Source organism: Lithobates pipiens, unplaced genomic scaffold, assembly GCF_037356315.1.
Source record: "Lithobates pipiens isolate NorthernLeopardFrog02 unplaced genomic scaffold, aLitPip1_a1.2 Scaffold_19, whole genome shotgun sequence".
Lineage (NCBI taxonomy): Eukaryota > Metazoa > Chordata > Amphibia > Anura > Ranidae > Lithobates > Lithobates pipiens.
Window position 1 is genome coordinate 565,234,264 of NW_027507764.1, and position 18,425 is coordinate 565,252,688.

Genomic DNA, 18,425 nt, shown 5'->3' on the forward strand with positions numbered 1-18,425 from the left:
ATTGATGACACAAATTTAAATGGTAAACATGGGTCAACAATGATAGCCAGTGGCAGGGTGTGTTTTCTTTCATTTCTTTCAATGGGAAACCATTGATTGAAACATGGGGAGGGCTGTATAGTGAATGTAAAGGTTTTTTTTTATCTGACTCTCTTGGATCCCCAAAACCCATCCATAGACTAGACACGTGTGCTTCATTTCGTTCCGAATTAATATTCAAACAAATTTTTTGTTATTCTGAGATTCAGATATAGCCGAATACCCAAAATACAATATAAACAAACTTTACCGAATGCTCCGAATAACGTAATGAAATTTGTCCGAATTTCGGAAATTCAGACTGAAATTCGAATCAAATTTTACATTGAACTCCAGTAGAATTCTAACTATACATAATGCTGAAATCAAAGACTGTGTGTGTTATTGGTGTATATTTATATTTCGAAATAATGCTGTTTTTGTTAAGCCAAAGGTGACTTAAAGAGTCATTGTAATCATTTGATGAAGGTTTTTCTTTTGTTTGTTCACTTTGCTGCATTCAAATGGAAAAGAATATAACATGTTCGTTTCGACCGATTAGAAAATTTATCGATTTGAACATTTAGAATAGAAAATACGAAAATTTGAAGAACATTTGAAAATTCGGAATACGAATTTCACATACGAATTAAACTAATCAAACTAATTGAACTAAACAAAATAACTAGATTAACAAATCAAAACAAAACACATTTTTTTCATCATGCACATGTCTACCATGGACCACTTAGGGGTCCTTGGACCCCAGGTTAAGAACCACTGCTCTAGAGCATCCTTTCTCAACCTTTTTTTCCCCAGAGGAACCCTCAAAATAACCTCTGCTAAAATGAATTAATTTGAAGATTAATGGGAAGAATGTCACTCTTACAGACACCTTAAAAAATGATTGATGTCGCTGGCTCTGCTAAATGGTTTTGGACCAAGAATTATTCAGGCACCACCAAATGAACAGTCAGTCAGCAACAGCTCAAGTAACCACTAGTGACTTCTGGAGGAACACTGGTTTAGAATGGATGCTCTAGAAGCTGCTTGAGGGTTCCTTGATAAACTAACAATTTCTGTCTCTCAGATAAACATTATTGTGAAATGTATTGGGACACCTGCCTTTACACGCACATGAACTTTAATGGCATCCCAGTCTTAGTCCGTAGGGTTCAATATTGAGTTGGCCCACCCTTTGCAGCTATAACAGCTTCAACTTCTCTGGGAAGGCTGTCTACATGCTTTAGGCTGTCTACATGCTATGGGAATGTTGGACCATTCTTCCAGAAGCGCAAATTTTGAGGTCAGGCACTGATGTGGACAAGAAGGCCTGGCTCGCAGTCTCCGCTCTAATTCATACAAAAGGTGTTCTATGGGGTTGAGATCAGGACTCTGAAGGCCAGTCAAGTTCTTCCACCCCAAACTCGTTCATCCACACTATATTGCCAAAAGTATTGGGTCATCCCTCCACATCATTTGGTGGAGGGGGATTATGGTGTGGGGTTTATTTTCAGGGGTTGGTCTTGGCCCCTTAGTTCCAGTGAAGGGAACTCTTAGGGCGTCAGCATACCAAGACATTTGTTGGACAATTTCATGCTCCCACCTTTGGGGATGGCCCCTTCCGTTTCCAACATGACTGCGCACCACTGCACAAAGCAAGGTCCATAAAGACATGGATGAGCAAGTTTGGGGAGGAGGAACTTGACTGGCCTGCACAGAGTCCTGACTTCAACCCGAAAGAATACCTGTGGGATGAATTAGAGTGGAAACTGCGAGCCAGGCCGTCTTGTCCAACATCAGAGCCTGACCTCACAAATGCGCTTCTGGAAGAATTGTCAAACATTTCCATAGACACACTCCTAAACCATGTGGACAGCCTTCCCAGAAGAGTTGAAGCTGTTATATAGCTGCAATGGGTGGGCCAACTCAATTTTGAACCCTATGGACTAAGACTGAGATAACAGTAAAGATCATGTGTGTACAAAAGCAGGCATCCCAATACTTTTAACAATATAGTGTATCTTTCATACACTCTGGTGGTGTATACGTTCCTAGGTGTGTGCACACCTGTTACATTTATTATGGAGGGAAGTATGTCTTCTCTTGTTGGATTTCAATTTATCTGATATCATGGAAAGTACAACACTGGAAGTTGTTAGGTAACAACCCTAGAGCAGCAGGAAATTTGAAATTCCACAGTCGACTCTATGAGATCTAACTCAAAAGGCCTAAACAATCTTGGGGTTGCCTCACCCCGGCAGACTCCACCAATTACTGAGATATTGCTTTTCAGTACATGTTGTAGAACATCCCATTAAATGACATAAATGCCATAAATGCCCATTGTTATTCCAGTGCTACAAAAGTTTGACTTGGTCCCAGAAGATGGACTAATTGTTGATGATAAAAATCTGGGGATTGCACAGTCCACATCAGTTAAGAAACTTCGGAAGACCTTTTTGGAATGTATTGATGGTAAGTCTTAGTACATATGAAATGTAATGCAGTTTCTTATTTCTAGGGACAATCTCAGGAATATATACTGTATGTAATATATATATATATATACATATAAGTATTTTTTATCCCTGGAAATGTTCCTGATTTTCCATGGGAGTAAAGTCCCTTTTTGGTGGTGGTATTCCATTCAGATCCGCCTAACGATATACTTTATCTCAGCTTTCAAAAAACATTTTTGAAAAAGTATAGCTGAAATACAAAAATAAGATATAGAATCTAGACCAGCCAGTTCTTTAGTAAATTGCTTGTGTACATTTTTTGAAACCACTGGAAAGAAATTGGATGAAAAAAAAAAAAAGGCAGGAATCGTAGATGGGAAGGCACCAGCTTATAACATTTGTGCCCAGGGTACCTGTCAAACCCAAAGAGTTCACTTTTAGTTTCAGAGTCAAGGCTCTGCCACACCCTTAAATGCATTGCTTCTATATTGGATCAGATTATGAAAGTTGCTGTGTCTGTTTTTGGCTACATATATTTTGACACGTACATTTTTGGCTTTGCATGTGTTATATATTTGATATGGATATACTATGCACTACTTTCCTCACACTTATACATACACAAGAGAAAGAAGTGTGATTTTTTCTTTCTTTCTTTTCTTTTTTTTTTTCCTTTTCTTTCGAAGCACCAAAAAAATCCCCATTTCTTTTTTTTTTTTTTTTTTTTTTTTGTGTATATACTTTTGTTAGAAATGTATCAAACCCAAAAAACAATTTTTCACACCTATCACACCCAGAAAATGAATGTATCACACTGGTAAAACAAATAGTCACGCTATCTCACTGTAACACATAAACACAAGTGTGACTCTAACTCCTGAACTTAAAGTAACACAGTTTAAAATAAATCTATACTAATATGTACTTATGACTCAGAAAAGTTCCCTTCTGTTGCTCTCAGCCTCCTCTAAATCTCCAAATCCCTTTTTTTTCTGCTGTGATCTGACTTCCTGTTAGAGGATGGCTACATTCCTACATATTGCTGTCAGAAACCATGAAATCAAGCCGAGATAGAAGTACAGTTAAATCACACTTGTTTAATAATAAAAGTAAATCGAACAAAGTCAAAACATAGCCAAAGTTCAATAACTGGAAAGGATAGTCAGCCAAGCCAGAAGTCAGGGATCAATGAAGTGGAACAGCAAGCAGGATCTGGAGCCAGAAGGGATGTCAGCAAAGCAAGTTTTGAACAGGATCGCAGGAGAGCGTCTAAGTTTCTGTGATGTTGACCAGGGCGAAGGCAGAGCTCCTCTGGACTGGACGGCTTAAGTAGGCAGGACTTTTACGAGCAGGATATCATCAACAGCTGAGTAACTGTGGAGAGATAGGAGCTGGCAATTAGCCAACAGCTGAGCAGCAAGCTCAGAGAAGGAAGGGCTGAGCCCAGCCCTGACAGTTGAACTGTCACAAAATGGTGCATTGATCTTCACAAATTAATATGTGTTAAATGAAATAAGTCCAAAAAGGGGGGTAAAATTATGTGTCCAAAATCAAATAAAGTCCATATAGTGAAGAATAAAAAGTGTCCTCCGGTTCTTAATAGATGCAACACCCAGTGCTGCCCATAGGAAAAGACAGGGCAAATGTATCCTCTTACCAGATCATTAGACCTATTAAGGTCTATATGCACATCAGTGAGTATTCCCCCCTCACTTTAGGTATAAGCCGCCTCTCCTTTTCAGCCACTCAATGGATGCCAATAATGGAAGTCACTGTATAAATGAATCCTTAAGAAACCTCAGACCCTAAAGTGCGGAATGATTACTTACTGATGCGCATATAATAGAACATCAAATACTTACTGTAATTTTCCTTTCCTGACCCATCCTCTCATCAGCACACAACGGGTTAACACCTCCTCTGGAGCCCCCATGGGACCTCCTGTTCCTAGCTAAATAAAAGACAACCCCATCCCCCAACTAAAGTGTTTTGATAACCTAGCCTGCGACAGGCCACTAGGGAGGGAGTCCTGTGCTGACTTGAGGATGGGCCAGGAAAGAAAAATTACAGCAAGTATTTGATAACATTTTTCCATCTTCCTGGTCCTCCTTACATCAGCAAACAACGGGATATACTATAGCTGAATAAATGGGTGGGAGAGAACAAATTAAAAGAGACACTAACAATCAAAGAAAAGAAGCTAAAGCCCAAAAATGTATTTGCTCTCTTTTGTCCCAAACTTGCTGACCACACATCTAGTTTGTAAGGTTGAATGAAGGCCACACAAGAACTTCAAGCTAGCCATCTTACATACATCTTCCAAGCAATCCTGGCACAACTGTCCCAAAGGCTGTCACTCCTCTATTCAAATAAGTTTGCAACTGTTTCAGAGCAGAAAGGCCTACTTCCTGCATGCCAATGTAACTACTCGGGTAACCCAACAGTGGATGACTCTTGAGGACCTGATGGCTAAATGAAAAGACCATTAGTAACTTGACCATGTGTAAGGAACTGAAGTCTTCCTGCTATGCACTCTCGTGTGAAAACTCAGAGGGACTACTTCTCAGTTTTGCTGGAAACTGGCTACTACTTTAAAATTGAACTTTGGAGATAGACGTAGTATCCTTATTTATGGTACAGAAAAGAAAAGACACAAAAGGGCCCTTGCAGGAAAGTGTTGCAATCTTAAACCTCCTTCTGTCTGAAGTAGTTGCCGTCAGAAGAACTAGTTTTACCTTGAGGTACTTCAATTGAAATTAAACCATTGAAGCAAAGGGTGCTCTCAGACCCAAGCCTAAGTCCCACAACAAGGATCTCCTTCAAGGTCATATATAAATTGTCGCCTGCAAGAAGCATCTGGTTATTGGCTTTTTCACCCATCTGCAGCCTATGAAAGATTAGGTAGAGATCTATACCTTAGATGGAGTTGTATGCCAGACCAATCTCTAGCGCTGACTGTAAAATATCCAGGATATTGTCTAGAGTAGGGAACACAGGAGAGAAAGCTTTTGCTGCATATAAAAGACAGGAAAAAAACTTCAAGGAAGAGGCAATGATAACAATCCAGAGTCTTTATAATACCACACCTGTAAAATGTCATTGCTGTTTAAGCATTATTTTGCCCGCAGTCTGGCACACAGGGCACACAGTTTTTAGGAGGATTTACCATCCAACATTCAGAGTCTTCCAACTCCATGAGAGGCTGAACATGGAGGGGTAGGTTTGACAGGGGGGATATACTTGCAGCAACCAAAGTACGTACCAACTGCAGTCAACAGGTGGTCTGGAGCATGACCACAAAAAATAAGACTTTAGTTGGGGGAGGGGGTGTCTTTTATTTAGGTAGGAACAGGTGGTCCGGGGGGGCTCCAGAGGAGGTGTTAACCCATTATGTGCAGACGTGAGGTGGGCCAGGAAAGACTTGATAGGTCTAATGATCTCTTAAGAGGATACATTTGCCCTGTGTTTATCTATGGGGAGCAGTGGGTGTTGCACCTATTAAGAACTGGAGGACACTTTTTATTCTTCACTGTATGGACTTTATTTGATCTTGGACACATAATTTTACCCCCTTTCTTGGACTTTTTTTCTTTTAACACGTGTTCATTTGTGAAGATTAATGCACCATTTTGTGACAGCGCAACACGTTATACAGTACTTATATTTTTGGTTACATTGCTATGCACAATTTTGTGAGTGCTGCTGTTGATTTTATTTAATTCACTATAATTTATCAATACGTTAATTCATCAATACCTTGTGTACACCAAGCGCAGTTTTCTCACTATATACATTCCTACATACACTGGGACCATGGAGAAGGAATGTAGCCCCCATCTCTTGCTCGCTCCCAAGATGAACTAGGGACTATGGGATTTGTAGTGTACATAGAGCATTAAGCCATTAAACTTAAAGTGACACTAAATGATATCCTTATTCTCCAAAAAATAATCAATACACATCCAGTACTTAATGGCCCTGTCGTCTATTTTGAATGACATTCTTTTTAAGGCCCCATTTACACCTGAGCAGTTTGTAGATTGAAGCTCGAAGCTCCAAAACACTGGAGGTGAAAAAAATCAATTATTCTATATGGAGTTCCCATCTCTACTCCAAGTCGCCTGAAGCCAAATGCCTAAAGCTCAAAAAAGTTCTGGAGCTTTTTTTTGTGTCTCTAATTGGTTACGTGTTTTTGGCGAATTTTTATTATTTTATTATTACTATTATTTTATTTTTGTAAGGGGTTACGGTTAGGGGTTAATTATTGATTATTACATAGGGTATATACATACCCTTTGGGTTTTTTTTATGCCTGTAAGCTCATATGCCTGTAAACCCCTGAAAAGTGTGCATGGACACATTGGCTAACATGGAGGGGAGTTTCCAGGCAGAGAAAAATAAAAGGCCAAAAAAGCTCAAATGTCTGTCGGAGCATCTTCTTTGAGCTGCAATGTGCATAGATCTTAGACTGCATGCACACTAGCCTACATTTAACGCGGCTGCGGGAAAATGCAAAACGTGGCAAAATCTCGTCATAAACGCAGTGCGTTTTTTGCGTTTTCACCCAGCCGGCAGTCAAAATGTTCCTATCCTGAATGCAATATTTCCGTGTTCAGGAGAGGGAGGCTGAAGCTTACCTAAACGCGGCAGCTCCTAAACTCTGCTGATAGCCTATGTGTACATGGAGTTCAGTTTAGGAGCTTTGGCAACAAAACACCAAAAGCTCCAAAACTCAAGTTTAGGAGCTGCCAGTGTAGCCTAGTGTACATGAAGCCTTACTGTTTTTTTTTTACCTCCTTGTAGCGTCTTTTGTGAGCTCCTGAACCTCTCCTCTCTTTCGCTTGTTTGGAACGAGTAGTGCACGTTAGTTGTGGTCATGTACACTGCTCTATGCACACTACAGATCCCATAGTCAATCTCAGTAGCGGGCAAGAAAGGGTGGCTACATTCCTACATGCAGGAGGACCATGGAAAATGGATGTAGCTACCCTCTAACAGGAAGCCAGATCACAGCAGCAGAAAAAAAGGAATCTGGAGATTTTAAGGAGGAAATAAGTTGTACACCAGCTCAAATGATCTAAGTGCATTATACCCAACGCTGTATCCTGGCCTAGGCCGATAAGGGTAGCACTTTGCAGGGGGGCAGCATGGACAGAGTCCCCACTGGCTTGCCCTACACTGTTTTTGTAGCGCCAGTCTTGTGGGGCAGACTGGGCTGAGAGGCAGATTAGTCTAGCGCCCCCATAAAGCATCTGCACTGCTTCCGGTATGTGGGCGGCTGACATTCTGCAACTGTGGGGGGGGGTCTCCGCTTCTAATTTTGACTGTCCTATCATCCTGAACCACAAAACTTCCTCACTGTTCTGTATGATTCCTGCTGCACCATTGGCATGATTATTTCTTAGTCCTCTCCATAAAATTATCAGAAATGTGTGCTTAAGCTAGAACTATAGGCAACACTTTTTTTTTCATTTTGGATAGAATAAGGGATGGTTATAGCCCCTGCCATTTTATTTTTTACCATCCCTGTCCCATTGCAGAGATTTTCCTTCACTTCCTGCCCCATAGCTAAACAGGAAGTTAGAGGAAATCTATGCAAATTAAGGAAATCCATTGCCCCCCACCCCAGGCCCTCAGAACTAGTGTCCCCACTCGAAAATTTCAGGGCGGGTCTTAAACAGCAATGGGCATGTCCTTGACAGGAAGAGGTGGGTCATATTTAAATTAGGAGGTGCAAGAATTTAGTCGGGCCTAGGGTAGCACAAAACCTAAATACACTACTGATTATACTTACCTACTGCATTTTGGAAACTTTTATTATTTCAGATTGCGCAAAAGATGAATCATGTGACTATGTTACGGTATCTGGGAATGGCACGGGGGTGACCTGTGAGCAGTATAACGGAGAAGGTTCAAATATCATCTGTTCCACCAGTAATCAGGTATTATCATTGTTATCAATTCTAGTAAAAAGGCTGTAAAGGGGATTTCTTAGGGAGGTAGATGCTGTACTGGGTTCTATCAGTGATGAAGGTTTTGCTGTATTTCGGAGTTGTAAATTCTACATATATACTCGGGACTGTAGTTATGTGGAAATTCAATATCAGCTTTGTCTCCTAGTTTGCGGCAACCCATTTTTAAAAAATGATTTATTTCAGGCATTTATATAGCACCAAAAATTTAAGCACTTTACATGTGGTACAATCATGTCAGTTCCAAGGAGCTTACAATCTAAGGTCCCTATCTCACATGCATACATCCTCATACTAAGGCCAATATAGACAGAAGCCAATTAACCTATCACCATGTTTTTGAAGTGTGAGAGGAAACAAGGAGGGAACCCACACAGGAAGAACATGCAAACTCCACGCAAATAGTGTCCTGGCCAAGATCCAAAATGAGGAACCCAGTGCTGTAAGGCGTAACTGCTAACCACTAGATGGAAAGCATGACTCCACTGCAATACCCATCCACCTTATCCAATCAGAGAATGTTTTGCATTTTTTGAGAAGATGCAAAGTGTTCCATGAATAGTACAATTGTCAACCAAGCAGCCTCCTGTGTTCAGAATGCAGTAGGATAAACGATCAGCATGGGACCTGGATTTTAGTGGAGAACACTGTAGTAATAGAGCCTAATACATCGATTTCCAGCTTCCACGGGGATATCAGTGCTATGGCATGCAGGGCCATCCTAATGCATGGGCACACCTGGTGCATGGGAGCCCTGTGACGTTCTTGCATTACATTATACTTGCCAACTGTCCCGGATTCGCCAGGACAGTCATGCTTTTTATTAAACCGTCCAGGGATGGCCGTGTCCCGGGAAGTATTCCAGAACCTGTATTGTGCTCTCCTGATCCCATGATCCCAGTATTGTGCCCTCCTGACTCTCCCCCCCCCCCACACACACACACACACACTGTCCTTCTGCTTCAGTGGCAGCCCATCCATAGAGGCCGCGTCCCCTATCATGCGTCCGGCCCCCTGATCTACATATCAGTGGCACTGGACCATGGATTCCTATGTGGGGTGGGTGTTTTTTTAAAGCACCTGATTGGAGCCACAAGCAGGTCTGTGAGACCTGTGTCCCAATTGGCTAAAGCGCAAGGCAATCCAATTGAATGCCAAGTGCTTTGGCGGAAGAAGAGACACATGGTGGAGGAAGCTGAGGAAGCGGACACCGGAGCTAAGGTGGCCACTTCCCCCACTCCAGGAGAGGAGAAGAGAACACCACAGCCCCGCAGGTAAGTACTGGACCACCCGGCGGGCTGTTTTAGTGCTGTGCCACGCTGCGGGGGGTTGGGCATTGTCTGTTTTCCTTCCCCTAAAAGAAGAACCCCCCAGTCGCCACTGTTCTGCTTTCTTCCCTATGTGGTGTCCTTTGTATTGATTAGTCTTTGAATTATGACACATTGTTTAAAGTGGTTGTAAACCCTTACAAACCACTTTGACCTACAGGTAAGCCTAGATTAAGGCTTACCTGTAGGTCCAAGAAATATCTACATATTACAATATACAATATCTAGATATTTACATGAAGACAGCCACCACTGTCTACGGCGCATGCGCCGTAGACAGCGGTGCGCAGGCGCACTGGGTAAGCCGCAGATCGCGGTGATATGCTGCGAGTGTCGGCTCCCATGCGCATGTGCAGGAGTGACGTCATCGCTGCTCTGGCGAATCACAGCGCCGGAGCAGCGAGATCCACCAAGAAGATGGACGCTCGGAACTACAGGGGAAAGCGGTGACTTCGTTGGCTCCTGTGTCAGGTAAGTGACACATAATGGACTACTATGCGATGCATAGTAGTCCATTATGCTTTACCTTTGCAGGGAATCAAAGAGGAAGTACACCCATCAGGGTTTACTTCCTCTTAAGACCCCTTTCACACCAGGGCATTTTGCAGGCGCTATAGTGTTAGAAATAGCGCCTGCAATCCGCCCTAAAGAAGCTGCGTCATTGTATGTAGTATGAAAGGGCTTCACGCTTTCACACAACAGCGGTGCGCTGGCAGGACGTCAGAAAAAAGTCCTGCCAGCAGCTTCTTTGGAGCGTTGTGTTTACCGCTCCTCCACCGCTGCTCCCCATTGAAATCAATGGGGCAGCGCTGTAATACTATTGCGGCGTATTGCCGGCGGTTTTAACCCTTTCGCGGCCGCTAGCGGGGGGTAAAAGCGCCCCGCTAGCACCCGAAATGCGCCTCAAATCCACCGCTATTTTGACGCAATGGGTGGTGTGAAAGGGGTCTTAAAATAGATTTTTTTTAAAAGTACTAATGGATATATGTTTAATTCTATCAACTATTTATACTTTAATTCTTGAGAGTAGGTGCGTAAATTGGGGAAGGCTGGTAGGGGACCCAGTGCATTACTTGCCCAAGGGTCTATGATGCTATTAAGGTGGCCCTCATGACATGCATATACTTTAATGGGTCCAAGCTGTAAAAACTTGTAATTCCTAAACTTCAGCTTTTAAGCAAGCAGGGTTGTGAAACTCAATTTTATTGTGGGCCACATCAGCATTATGGTCGCCTTCAACACAAATTTGGATGAATGTTTGGTTATTTGGAGATTTGGATGTATCCAAATCTCAGAATGCAATAGTAATGAATAATAACAAATTTCATTTAAATCCATTATATTTTGTTTTGTTTATTTGTTTTCTAATGAATTCCAACTTTTCAGAATGATTAGGATTTGGATTGGTTGAAAAACTATTCAAATTCTATGTGAAGAATAGCTGGTTATTAAGCAGAGGCAGGGCCGCTGATAGAAATCATGGGGCCCCGTACAGCCTACCTGACGGGGCCCCCTTCAGCTCCACCCTGGCCCCGCCCCTAGTCCCTCATCCAGCCCCACCCCTGGCCCCACCCATTGCCCCTCCCCAGACACGTGACACTGACAACAGATGGCACGTGACACTGACAGGTGGCACTGATGACAAATGGCACTGATACGTGGCACTGATGACAGATGGCACTATGTGGCACTGATGACACGTGGCACTGACGACACGTCGCACTGACGACAGGTGGCACTGGGGGCAGGTGGCACTGGGGTGGATGGCACTGGGGGCAGGTAGCACTGGGGTGGATGGCACTGGGGCAGGTAGCACTGGGGCAGATGGCACTGGGGCGGATGGCACTGGGGCAGATGGCACTGCTGGGGGCGGATGGCACTGCTGGGGGCGGATGGCACTGCTGGGGGGTACAAAATTGCTTACGATTTTTAAAATAAAGGATTGTAATCATTAAAAGTATGACAAAAATACACACCTCACCTTGTCCCCAACTTCAAGATAAGATCTCACCTCGATCGCCCGGCCCCTGCTCTCTCTGCTTCTGGTTAGTCATGTGTAGAGAGAGAGAGGATTGGGCATATCACTCCGCAGCATAACCTTTCTATGTTAATGCTGTGCGATGTGCGATGTGCGGAGCGGGTGCAGAAGCTGTATTCCTCTGCGCCCGAAAAAGAAGAAAGAGTCCCCCCCACTACAGGCAGCCGCATACACATAGCGTAGAACACATACTGAAAAAAAAAAAAAAACTGCCGAAGGGGGGGGGGGGGGGGGGGGACGAGGGGGGGGGATATGGGTGTGGAGGGGGTGGATTGGGGGGGAGCGGGTGTGCTGGAGGTAGAGGGGATTATGGCTGGATGTTCCATGATCGTGGAGGAACTTTTTTTTTTTTTTTACACATACAATTTTTGGCAGTTAGGCCGCGTACACACGCGCGGACTGTTGGCCCAACTTTGTCCGTCCAACAGTTTGAGCGAACAGTCCGCTCAAACTTAGCATGGACGGACATGGCCACACACGACGGACGAACAGTTTGCTGAAACCGTGCGCGATGACGTGAACGGCACGTACGACGGGACGAAAAATACGACGTCCTATACACTGCAATGCAACCTTCCGACGTGGAAATCCTTTCTGAGCATGCGCGAGACTTAGTTGGCCGAACAAGCCTACACACGAGCGAACAGTCCGCTGAAACCTTGTTTCAGCGGACAGTTTTTCGGAATTTCCGTAAGACCTTGTTCGGCCAACTGTCCGCTGAAACTGTCCGCTGAAGCCCCACACACGAGCGGACTGTCCGCCCAAACACTGTTCAGCGGACAAGGTTGGGCGAACAGTCCGCGCGTGTGTACGCGGCCTTAGGTTGCCCGGGCCCCCCTTGCTGGTCAGGCCCGGTACAGCAGGGCCAGATGTACTGGCCTATCAGCGGCCCTGAGCAGAGGGTTGAGAAGCCGGCCGCGTGTGTCCTAAATAACTATTATGCCACGTACACATGACCGGACTGTTCGACGGACTTGGTCCGGCGGACAAACCGACGGACTTTGCAGCTGAGGTCCGCCGGACTTTCAAACGAACGGACTTGGCCACACACGATCACTCCAAAAGTCAGACGGATTTGAACATGACGACGTAGAATAAGGAAGTTCATAGCCAGTAGCCAATAGCTGCCCTAGCATCAGTTTTAGTCCATTGGACTGGCACACAGACGACCGGATTTTTAGACCGGACTCGAGACCTTCGGACAGATTTGAATCAAGTTTTATTTCTAGGTCTGCCGGACTTTTGGGAAGAAAGGGTCCGCTGGAGCCCACACACGAGTTGTGCGACAGATTCCAGTCCGCCAGTCCAAGTCCGTCAAAAGCCGCGTACACACGGGCGGACTGTATGGCCTACTTAGTCCGTCATACAATCCGACGGACAGTCCGTCATACTTTCGAATGAACGGACTTGACCACACACGGATGCACAAACAGTCCGTCGAAAGCTTGCGCGATGACGTGTACAGCACGTACGACGGGACTAGAAATAGGAAGTCCAATACACAGCAATGCACCCTTCCGCCGTGTAAATCCTTTCTGAGCATGCGCCATTCTTAGTCTGTCGAACTAGCCTACTGACGAGCGGATTGTCCGCTGAAACCAAAGTATGACGGACAGAATTTCGAAAAATCCGAAATACTTAGTCCGCCAGACTGCACGCTGAAAAAGTCCGCTGAAGCCCACACACGAGCGGACTGTCCGCTGAAATGTGTTTCGACGGACTAAGTAGGCCATACAGTCCGCCCGTGTGTACGCGGCAAAAGTCTCGTTGTGTGTATGTGGCATAAGTCATCAACGGTCAGTGGGCTTCCCCACTGACAGACGAATGCAATGAAAAGAATGCTGGCATTGCCTGGGCAATAGAAAAGTGTTAAAAAAAATGGCGTGCCCTTCGGGTCTGATATGTATTTTAAGGGGAACCCCATGCCAAAAAAAAAAAAAGGCATAATCCAAAACAGACCCTTATCAGAGCTTGTAGCCCAGCAGGTCACACCAAAGCACTTTGTCCCCATGTTGATTGGGACAAGGGCCTCATTCCCACAACCATGGCCGGTGGTTGTGAGGGTCTGCAGCGGGGTGGGGGGGCTTATCGGAATCTGGAAGCTCCCTTTAACAAGGGGGCCTCCCAGATCCTGGTCTCCCCATGTGAATGAATATTGGGTACATAATATCCCTACCTATTCACTAAAAAAGAATACAAAAGTAATAAAAACACAGACATGGTTTTTGACAAATCCTGTATTAAAAAAATAAAAAAAGTGTCCTCTGATATAACTCCATCGTCAATCATGCCGCCCGGCTGCACCAGAAAAAAATATTTAAAAAGACTCTCTCGCTGACACGAAGGCTGGCTTCCTATAGCAGGCTTCTCTGTTTGACATTTCTTATCTAGGTAAGGCACAGGGAGGTATCTAGGTAAGGGACAGGGAGGTATCTAGGTAAGGGATGGGGAGGTATCTAGGTAAGGGATGGGGAGGTATCTAGGTAAGGGACAGGGCCACCTGATTCCAGTGTAAATGGAGCCCTGTTGTGAAAATATGGTGCAGCAAACAAGTAGACAAATCACAGTGTATATCTCTACGTCTTTCAGGTTCAGACTGCTCTGGGGAACTCTGCCGCCACCAGTATGGAGCAACTCCGCTGCCAGCATAAAGTCAGACTGTCCTCTATAGAAGACATAAGCGTGTACAGGAAGAAAGGTCAGCATCACTCTCGCAACTTTCTTATGGAAGCCGTCATCTGTTCACCTCAATCTGATATTATACTAGTATTCTCTGCACTGAGTCTCCAATAGTAGGAAGCATCCAAAATGTTCTTTTTTAGACAGAGATTCAACTGGCACAAAGCTGTCATGTAAACCGTACTTACTTAAAGGGGATGTCCAGTTCAACGACTTTCCATCCGGGGCAATGTTTTTATTTTTTGCAGACATGTTAAGACCAGCATTTATTTACTAATTATATACATTATACATATATTAATTATACACTATATTGTCAAAGGTAATGGGACACCTGCCTTTACACTTACATGAACTTTAATGGCATCCCAGTCTTAGTCCGTAGGGTTCAATATTGAGTTGGCCAACCCTTTGCAGCTATAACAACTTCAACTCTTCTCAGAAGGCTGTCCACAAGGTTTAGGAGGTTTAGGTTTAGGAGGGCGTCTATGGGAATGTTTGACCATTCTTCCAGAAGAGCATTTGTGAGGGCAGACACTAATGTGGACAAGAAGGCCTGGCTCACAGTTTCTGCTCTCATTTATCCCAAAGGTGTTCTATCAGGTTGAAGTCAGGACTCTATGCAGGCCAGTCAAATTCCTTCACCCCAAACTCGTTCATTCATGTCTTTATGGACCTTGCTTTGTACACTGGTCCAAATCATTTGGTGGAGGGGGGGGGGGGGGGGGGGGTTATGGTATGGGGCTGTTTTACAGGGGTTGGGCTTGGCCCCTCGGTTCCAGTGAAGGGAACTCTTAAGGCGTCAGCATACCAAGACATTTTGGACAATTTAATGCTTCCAACTTTGTGGGAACAGTTTAGGAATGGCCCCTTCCTGTTCCAACATGTCTGCGCTCCAGTGCTCTCAACCCAAGAGAACACCTTTGGGATGTGCGAATTTGGGGTGGAGGAGCTTGACTGGCCTGCAGAGAGTCTTGACCTCAACCCGATAGAAGAGTGGAGACTGGGAGCCAGGCCTTCTCACCCACATCAGTGCCTGAACTCACAAATACACTTCTGGAAGAATGGTCAAACATTCCCATAGACACACTCCTAAACCTTGTGGACGGCCTTCCCAGAAGAGTTGAAGCTGTTATAGCTGCATAGGGTGGGCCAACTCAATATTGAGCCCTACGGACTAAGACTGGGATGCCATTAAAGTTCATGTGCGTGTAAAGGCGGGTGTCCCAATACTTTTTACAATATAGTGTAGCTGTAATGTGAACCGTAGTTACTTAAAGGGGATCTCCAGTTACCGGATCTTTTCAAATATTTTATAGCAGGGCAGATGGTGATTGCTCAATGCTGGTTGACAAGGGACGACGGGGATTGGGCAACGGTACTAGAGGCAGCCCTTCTGGGCTCGTATGAGAGCTTATCCTACTTAGTATACAGGGGCCCACAAGCCTCTTCATCTTTCACTGGCTCAATGCGAGCAACTGTGCCAGCGTGGGACAAGGCACAGATCTTGATGAAAAACGAAGTGGTGAGCTGGTCACAGGACACCCCCCTCTAGTTCAATCCCAGACTTTCGCACTTTGGTGCGATTCCTGATCCAGTGATATGGGCCAGGGTTGGCATCAAACAATTGAAGCTTGTAGTGAATGGGGACAAAGCTATTTACGTTTGACCAACTGAAAGATAAAAACCACCTTCCCAATTGGTATCTATTTCGATACCTCCAGTTGAGACATGTACATGTGTTTTGTACTGTCTGTGTTGAAAAAACTGTTAATAAATAAAAATTTACACAAAGGGGATCTCCAGTTTAACCACTTTGCATCCAGGCAATTTTTACATTTTTTGCAGACATGTTACGACCAGCATTTGTTCCTAAAAATAACTTAACGGCCTTCAGAGTTCTTTAGAGGGCCTTTGTAGGGGTCTGTGTGCTGTTATTTTTTTTGCTTTTTTTGTTTTTAAGCTGGCAGTTTGCCTGTAATTAAAACACAAAACATGTTTTTCTTTGTGAATATAATTTTTGCTGTAGCAAATCCTGCATCAAGAATCACCAAAAAAAATGTGTAGCGTCCCCCCCCCCCCCCTCCCCACAATGCACACCAGGCACTTTGTGTCTGGTATGGATTTTAAGGGGGTACCCCACAAAAAAGTCAGTATCTAGAAGCTACAGCTCTGTTCCATCAATCCAACCATCTGTTCTTTCTTTTTCATGGGAAGAATAAGGGAATGCCTGCCTCTTCCAGATCTATCACAGCATGGATTGCTCAACCTGAAGCATGTCTACATCATGGGCGGCGTCACGTCACGTGGCTCCAGAAGTTTTTTTGCAAAGCAGCCTCATGGTCTTCAATTAACATGTTCATGGTGCACTACCGCGTAGAGCCAGCCTCGTTATCTTCTGTTAAATTTGGTTTACGTATCTTGATTGTTGAGGGCGCCAATTAAAACTTTTTTCTTTTGTCCAGCACTTTGCCCACTCGGGTGTGTATGGCTATTTTTTTCCCACACGTAGGCTTCCATGGAGTCTGTCAGGAAAACGGGCCCGGAACAAAGGTTTACGGGAGAAGGGTCCTATGAGGTATGAGGGGGCGGGATTAATCCACATGTAGGCTGTCATGGAGTCTGTCAGGAAAACAGGAAATTTCTATCAAATACTTACCATAATTTTCCTTTCCTGATGGATTCCATGGCAGCAGGATATCCCTCCCAGTGGCGGAGTAGGCTAAATTATGGAACACGGCCTCTGGCCCGAAACAAAGATTTATGGGAGAAGGGTCCTATGAGATATGAGGGTGCAGGATTAACCCACACGTAGGCTGTCATGGAGTCTGTCAGGAAAACTGAAAATTTCTATCAAATACTTACCGTAATTTTCCTTTCCTGATGGATTCCATGGCAGCAGGAGTTCCCTCCCAGTGGCTGGAGTAGGCTAAATTATGGAACACGGCCTCTGGCCCGAAACAAAGATTTATGGGAGAAGGGTCCTATGAGCAGGGCTCAAGTCCTGCGAGAACGCATGGGAACGGAGTTCCTGTACTTTTTCCACAACAGGAACTCAGTTCCCGTTAGCAGCCGCGTCCTGCAAGACTTTGAAGTATGCGAGCTGTGTGGTAGGTGCAGCCGTCGACACAGCTCACAATAGTAAGTGCCGCACACCAGGGGTGGACTGACCATTCAGGCATTGCCAGTAGGGGGCCCCATGACAGCTTCCTCTTCGATCTACCTGTCAATCATAGCTAGCTGACGGGTAAATCAGGTCCCTGCTGCTAAGAGATTGTATTTAGTCAGACCTCTCGTGATGAGCTCCTCCCCGTCGGCCCCTCCTGATTTTCTGTCTCCTCACCCCCCCCCCCCCCCCCGTCCCAGTCTATCTTCAGTGCCATATGATGAGAGAAACCAGAGGAGGAGCACAGCTATTCTGTTCACAGGACATGCAGGGAGAGAGGTGAGCTGAGGGAGGAACATCAGTTTGGGGTGGTAAGCTGAGCACAATACCTGGCAAAGTTTAATGCCAGGAGGATGTTTATGTGGAAATATGTGAAGGGTTGGAATAGCAGCGAGTGTGTGTTGGAGCCCCTGCAGAGTTTGCAGCCCCCCAAGCTAACATACATCTCCTAAGCAGGAACACATCACTATCTCCCCAAGCATTCTGTCCAGATAATGTGCAGTTGATTTATGACCTTTCCGTTTAACCCTGTGTTATCCAAACTCTGTTCAATGAAAAGTGTAAACTCACCACATAAACACTCTATATACAAAATAACATTCCCCAATAAAGATCAGAACATGATGTCCACATTTGCATGGAAGCACAATTGAATGAATGCCGATTATTCAGAGAATTACCGTATTTATGTTTATTGAGGATTTTTTTTTATGTTTTTATGAACAGTTAATCTTCATACACAAAATACGAAAATTGGATGAA

The 18,425-nt window shown here is 44.5% G+C and overlaps 1 protein-coding gene across 1 annotated transcript in view; it reads left to right on the plus strand.

The window, feature by feature from the left end:
* The window catches only part of TG (thyroglobulin), a 483,762-nt gene that overhangs the window by 139,740 nt on the left and 325,597 nt on the right, over window positions 1-18,425 (plus strand). Inside the window, exons 23-25 of the mRNA XM_077493367.1 lie at window positions 2,377-2,496; window positions 8,307-8,422; window positions 14,408-14,516. Of these exons, the coding sequence (XP_077349493.1) occupies window positions 2,377-2,496; window positions 8,307-8,422; window positions 14,408-14,516 (345 nt within the window). The remainder of the gene's footprint in view (window positions 1-2,376; window positions 2,497-8,306; window positions 8,423-14,407; window positions 14,517-18,425) is intronic.